General features: G+C 38.5%; 1 protein-coding gene across 1 annotated transcript in view; it reads right to left on the bottom strand.

Annotated features, from left to right (window-relative positions):
• Positions 1-377: 377 nt before the first annotated feature.
• setd3 (SET domain containing 3, actin histidine methyltransferase) overlaps positions 378-6,167 on the bottom strand; it is a 39,559-nt gene continuing 33,769 nt past the window's right edge. Inside the window, exons 11-13 of the mRNA XM_062034924.1 lie at positions 4,381-4,466; positions 1,871-2,028; positions 378-1,798 (exon numbers count right to left, since the gene is read on the bottom strand). Of these exons, the coding sequence (XP_061890908.1) occupies positions 1,559-1,798; positions 1,871-2,028; positions 4,381-4,466 (484 nt within the window). The 3' untranslated portion in view covers positions 378-1,558. The remainder of the gene's footprint in view (positions 1,799-1,870; positions 2,029-4,380; positions 4,467-6,167) is intronic.

The raw sequence follows: 6,167 nt of genomic DNA, 5'->3' as shown, positions 1-6,167 counted from the left end.
TTCATGGAAGCTGCTTTTATACCCAATCATGGCACCCACCTGTTCCCAATTAGCCTGTTCACCTGTGGGATGTTCCAAATAAGTCTCTGATGAGCATTCCTCAACTTTCTCACTCTTTTTTGCCACTTGTGCCAGCTTTTTTGCAACATGTTGCAGGCATCAAATTCCAAATAAGCTAATATTTGCAAAAAGTAACAAAGTTTGTCAGTGTGAACATGAAATATCTTGTCTTTGCAGTCTATTCTATTGAATATAAGTTGAAAAGGATTTGTTGTGTCCTCTTTTTATTTACCATTTACACAACCTGACAACTTCACTGCTTTTGAATATAGGTATACATTTTCTGAACATAGCACACAATTGCCTATGCATTTGATTATTATTTTTTACAGACAGATTGGTGGATAACGTGCCTTAAAATCATAAGTCATGGAGACAGATATTTAAGTAGTTTTCATGATGTAATTGCATGCAGTACATTTTTGTGTCCAAATTTAAAGAACAACTACATTTAGCCAGAAAGATAAAGTACTTTATTGAGGCATACTACTATGTCTAGGCTTTTGCAGGCCACATGAAATAATGTGCAGATTTAGCCCCAGGCCTGGACTTTGACACCTGTGCGCTAGAAGAAGGGCCACTACCCAGGAGGCGGAAAAGCACCACCACATTACACATGTGGTGGTGTATTGGCTTGGCAGATCGGAGCTTAAGAATGCAGCATCTTCCCGCCAACAGAGCAACTAAGCATATTGATACATATTGTTTATTAATCTGTTGTGGACAGAGCAAAAAGTAGGACCATATGTATACACAAGTACCGTATTATTCGGAGTATAAGTCGCTCCGGAGTATAAGTCGCACCGGCCGAAAATGCATAATAAAGAAGGAAAAAAACATGTATAAGTCGCACTGGAGTATAAGTCACATTTTTTGTGGAAATGTATTTGATAAAAGCCAAAAGCAAGAATAGACATTTGAAAGGCAATTTAAAATGTCTAAAGAATAGTGAACAACAGGCTGAATAAGTGTACGTTATATGAGGCATAAATAACCAACTGCTATGTTAACCTCACATATTATGGTAAGAGTCATTCAAATAACTATAACATATAGAACATGCTATACGTTTACTGTCACTCCTAATCGCTAAATCCCATGAAATCTTATACGTCTAGTCTCTTACGTGAATGACATCAATAATATTATTTCATATTTTACGCTAATGTGTTCATCATTTCCCACATAAGTCGCTCCTGAGTATAAGTCGCACCCAAACTATGAAAAAAACTGCCACTTATAGTCCGAAAAATACGGTAAATGTCAGCATGCCTAATTTAAGCACACAACCATATTGCAGCAGTTTTTGTTTTGGTGGTCAATAATAAATCAAATATAGGATTATTAAATAGCAATAAGGACACTTCAATAAATATTTACTTTTTTAATAGGAAATAGAAACATCCATTTTTGATCTTATTTCAAACGTGTTGATTAGTGATCTACTCCTGCACACCTTCTACGTACTGTCTTACCTCCATTCCGAGTCAGCCTGCTTCTACTGCTCAAACTTCTCCACCTTCATTGGAAGCTTTACATCAGCGTTAGTATTGGTAATGTCACCATTGTCAGAGCAAGGCAAAGCTTGGCCCTCGGCCTTGTTCTTGACCAAGTCTGCAAGTCTGACTTGTCCACTGGCCAGGGATTTCAGCAGGATCTGCTTCTCAGCCAGGCGCAGCTGGACAGCTGCACGAGCATGAGGAGATAGACCGGCTTCCTCCAGCATGACACTGTCCTCCTGGAAGAGATGGAAGGATATACTAATGTCATCTCAAGTGTTGCATTTATACTCTCAGCAAGAACGCTTCACCTTGGTGGAAGTCTTATAGTTCTTGAGCAGGAGGGTGAATCTGGTCTCCAGAAAAGTCCACAACTTGATTTCATTGTCCCAGCTGACTGGATAGTCACTGTTGCCCAACTGGAAGACTTTATTGACAGACTCTCCAACAAGGTAATCTTTCAGTTCTTCTGCAATTACACAAAAACAGACACATTATTAGGGATAATATAATATAATATATACAGTATATATATCTCAGGAGCAAGGGTGAAGTATCTTGCTCAAGGACACAACGGACATGACTAAGATGGCCTTTAAAACAATAGCTGCGGGCCACAAATGGCCTCTGGGCCACACTTTTGACTCCCCAGCTATAGATGATCAAAAATGACATCTGAGAAGTCTATGGATGAGTGTTTATCATAATGCACAGTCAGCATCTCTGCTTCAGTAAACAATGAAGGTGATGACACTTGCTAGCTTGTCAGCCACTTCTTCAAGAGACTCCTTTTCAACACTCCTCGCACATTAACACTTCAAAAGGCACATATTTGTTGACCTACAAAGTATGTTTTTGGGATGGAGGAGTCTGGTCGGGTGCTGGTTAACTTGAAGCTAACAGCTAGCCTGTCTCCATCCTTGAACAATGACGATACAGAAGTTTCCATGGACTCACAAAGACTAAAACAAGTCATTTATTGGAGACATGGCACAGGATGAAGTTAAAAAGGTCGACTTTACACTCACCTTAGTGTTTACCATCAAGTCTTTCTTTTGACAGCTCCTGAGGCAGTATTTGTCATTGATAAAACTTTTGGCGAATCAAAATTTACGACCAATAAAAACGCAATAAACGGGGATGTAAATAATTCACGGCAAATATAAACAAAACAAAACACCAGCGGAAAGCGATAATCGATCAAATTAAAAAAACAAGCAAACTGGGTGTAAAAAAAAATAAAAAAATCTGCGTCCAGGTGACACGCGGGCTTCCGGAATTGTATTCGTAAAAAAACACAAAGTGCGTTAACGCCGACACTGTGTATATATTTATACATACGTGTGTGTGTATATATATACACATATATACACTAGCGTTCAAAAGTTTGGGGTCACATGTAAATGTCCTTATTTTTGAAGGAAAAGCACTGTACTTTTCAATGAAGATAACTTTAAACTAGTCTTAACTTGAAAGAAATACACTCTATACATTGCTAATGTGCTAAATGACTATTCTAGCTGCAAATGTCTGCTTTTTGGTGCAATATCTACATAGGTGTATAGAGGCCCATTTCCAGCAACTATCACTCCAGTGTTCTAATGGTACAATGTGTTTGCTCATTGGCTCAGAAGGCTAATTGATGATTAGAAAACCCTTGTGCAATCATGTTCACACATCTGAAAACACTTTAGCTCGTTACAGAAGCTACAAAACTGACCTTCCTTTGAGCACATTGAGTTTCTGGAGCATCACATTTGTGGGCTCAATTAAACGCTCAAAATGGCCAGAAAAAGAGAACTTTCATCTGAAACTCGACAGTCTATTCTTGTTCCTAGAAATGAAGGCTATTCCACTAAATTGTTTGGGTGACCCCAAACTTTTGAACAGTAGTGCATATACACACATATATATATATATATATACACACACACATGTATGTATAAATAAATACATGTATATAAATCTATATGGAATGATCTTCCACTTCATGTGAGACAGGCCCCTTCTTTGGCTATTTTTAAGACCCTTCTTAAAACCCATTTTTATTCACTGGCTTTTAACCCAGCATGAGACTTTAAACTGTTTTTAACTTTTAACTTTTTTAACTGCTTTTTATCTAACAAAATTGTTCTTAGGGTAATTTTGTATTTGCTTTTTTAATGTGTATTTTACTTCTGTTTTAAATTTTATTTTTTAGTCTGTCCTTTGCCTTTATTTCTTTGTGGTGTACAGCCCTTTGTTTTTCAACTGTGGTTGTTTTTAAAGGGCTTTATAAATAAAGTTGGTATGGTATGGTATGGTATATATACACATGTATTTATATACACATGTATATACTGTATTTGTACAGAAGGCGGGGTACACCCTGGACAAGTCGCCACCTCATCACAGGGCCAACACAGACAACATTCACACTCTAGGGACCATTTATTGTTGCCAATCAACCTATCCCCAGGTGCATGTCTTTGGAGGTGGGAGGGGCCTATCCCCAGGTGCATGTCTTTGGAGGTGGGAGGGGCCTAACCCCAAGTGCATGTGTTTATAGGGGAGTGCCTGTATGCATGTTGAGCATTGTGGAGATGCTGTTAAACAAGCACCATCACCAAGAACTGTGGTTGACATTTCACTTTCATCCCTCCCTCTCCTTCCTGCCTGGTAAATCTGGGTGGGCACGTTGGCGATTTCCCATCAAATTCATTGCACATATAAGTTTTTACAAATATCCACATTTTGAATTGAACAAAACAACAAAAACAGACACGTCAGTAAATGAAATTCAGGAGGGACTAAAACAAGTTGTATTTAGACTCAATCTTACCCTCGGTCATGCAGAAGACTCTTAAAAAAGCTAGTAGCTGGGGTGAAACTGGGAATTCATTGGCGTGCAGAGCAAATACATGAGACCTGCAAAGTACAAAAGAAAACATTTCAAATCAATGTCATTAAATTCATGTTTTGGAAGGACAAACACGGTTATTATAATCATTTATATGAAGCATTATAACGTCACATTTCAAACTTGCTTTTACTCTAGAAAAGAAAAATACTTGTAGTGTTGCCTTATTTGTATTTGACTTTATTCAATGTTTGGGTAGAATTTTATTTAACAAAAACTGTTTTCTTTCAAGTAATATAAAAAATGTTCAGAGCCGTTTATTTTTTGTTTAGTAGTTAATCATAGAACCGGCACCCAGTGTTATTTAAACTGTTTAGATTTTGAACTGAGAATCGTTTTGAATCGAGAATAGATTCTGAATGGAATCAGTACCACCAAGAATGGAATTGAATCAAGTGGCGCCCAAAGATTTACAGTCCTAATTGCACCCATGTGACCTGGAGGCACTTATGTGTTAGACTTGGTGGTCAACTATTCAGTATACTGTTGCTACTATTTACCTTTTTTAGCATATAAAAAAAAGGTGTGATTCAGTGAAATAAAAAAGTAGTTTTTTCAAATCACATATTTTGTCACTGCAATTTTCTTTAAAGTTATGTCAAAATATCATCTCGTTCCTGTGAACCTCATATTGTGTATCGCCTCATCAACTACGTGTATCGTCACACCAATACTGTATACGCCTACAAAAGCCTGCATAGTGCAAAGCGTGCAGTCAAATTATATTTAAAGGCCTACTGAAAGCCACTACTAGCGACCACGCAGTCTGATAGTTTATATATCAATGATGAAATCTTAACATTGCAACACATGCCAATACGGCCGGGTTAACTTATAAAGTGACATTTTAAAATTCCCGCTACACTTCCGGTTGAAAAACTCCTTTGGATATGATTTATGCGCGTGACGTCACAAAATCCACGGAAGTGGTTGGACCCCATCGACCCGATACAAAAACCTCTTGTTTTCTTCGACAAAATTCCACAGTATTCTGGACATCTGTGTTGGTGAATCTTTTGCAATTTGTTTAATGAACAATGGAGGCTGCAAAGAAGAACGTTGTAGGTGGGATCGATCGGTGTATTAGCGGCTAAGTACAATACTTACAGCAACACAACAAGGACTACTTACTACGCCTAGCCGATGCTTGCCGCCAAACCCACGGATGAAGTCCTTCGTCGCGCCGTTGATCGCTGGAATGCAGGTGAGCACGGCTGTTGATGGGAAGATGAGGGCTGGCTGGTGTAGGTGGAGCGCTAATGTTTTATCATAGTTCTGGGAGGTTTCAGGCACAACACCGGTTGCTAAGTTGCTAAATTAGCCTTAGCGTCGTTAGCAACAGCATTGTTAAGCCTTACCAGGCTGAGAATTTTTAACCGTGTAGTTACATGTACATGGTTTAATAGTATTGTTGATCTTCTGTCTATCCTTCCAGTCAGGGGTTTATTTATTTTGTTTCTATCTTCATTTGAGAACGATGCTATCACGTTAGCTCAGTAGCTAAGTGTGTCACCGATGTATTGTCGTGGAGATAAAAGTCACTTTAAATGTCCATTTCGCGTGCTCGACTCTCATTTTTCAAGATACGTCCATCACTGCCTCTCAAGTCCTTCACTGTAACGTTCCTAATCTACGAATCTTTCATCCTCGCTCAAATTAATGGGGTAATCGTCACTTTCTCGGTCCGAATCTCTCTCGCTCCATTGTAA

The sequence above is a fragment of the Entelurus aequoreus genome, linkage group LG23 (genome assembly GCF_033978785.1).
Source record: "Entelurus aequoreus isolate RoL-2023_Sb linkage group LG23, RoL_Eaeq_v1.1, whole genome shotgun sequence".
Classification (NCBI taxonomy): domain Eukaryota; kingdom Metazoa; phylum Chordata; class Actinopteri; order Syngnathiformes; family Syngnathidae; genus Entelurus; species Entelurus aequoreus.
Note: the sequence above shows the minus strand (reverse complement) of the source record. Positions and strands in the feature narration are given on the sequence as shown.